The 239-nt window shown below is 61.1% G+C and overlaps 1 protein-coding gene across 1 annotated transcript in view; it reads left to right on the forward strand.

Annotated features, from left to right (window-relative positions):
• Window positions 1-239, forward strand: part of LOC104516749 (neuron navigator 1-like) — a gene marked incomplete at its 5' end in the record, with an annotated part of 8946 nt that overhangs the window by 5882 nt on the left and 2825 nt on the right. The window contains 2 exon segments of the mRNA XM_010161181.1: window positions 1-74; window positions 173-236. The exon segment at window positions 1-74 is cut by the window's left edge and continues 13 nt beyond it. Of these exon segments, the coding sequence (XP_010159483.1) occupies window positions 1-74; window positions 173-236 (138 nt within the window).

Here is a 239-nt window from a genome sequence, read left to right on the forward strand (position 1 = left end):
GATCCTGGACTCAGAGCCACCAGAGCTGCCACTGTGCCGACGGGGTCTGACCAGCATCGTCGTGACGCTCAAAGGTCAGTGTGGCGGAGAGGCTTCATCCCTGTCCCATCTTCCGTCTACCTCGCAGTGTCGTGGGGCGTGAGCGGGACTCTCAGCCCTCCTCTGTCTGCAGGCTTGAAGGAGAAATGCGTGGACAGCCTGGTGTTCGAGACGCTCATCCCCAAGCCCATGATGCAGCA

The sequence above is a fragment of the Eurypyga helias genome, unplaced genomic scaffold, assembly GCF_000690775.1.
Source record: "Eurypyga helias isolate BGI_N326 unplaced genomic scaffold, ASM69077v1 scaffold18831, whole genome shotgun sequence".
Taxonomy (NCBI): domain Eukaryota; kingdom Metazoa; phylum Chordata; class Aves; order Eurypygiformes; family Eurypygidae; genus Eurypyga; species Eurypyga helias.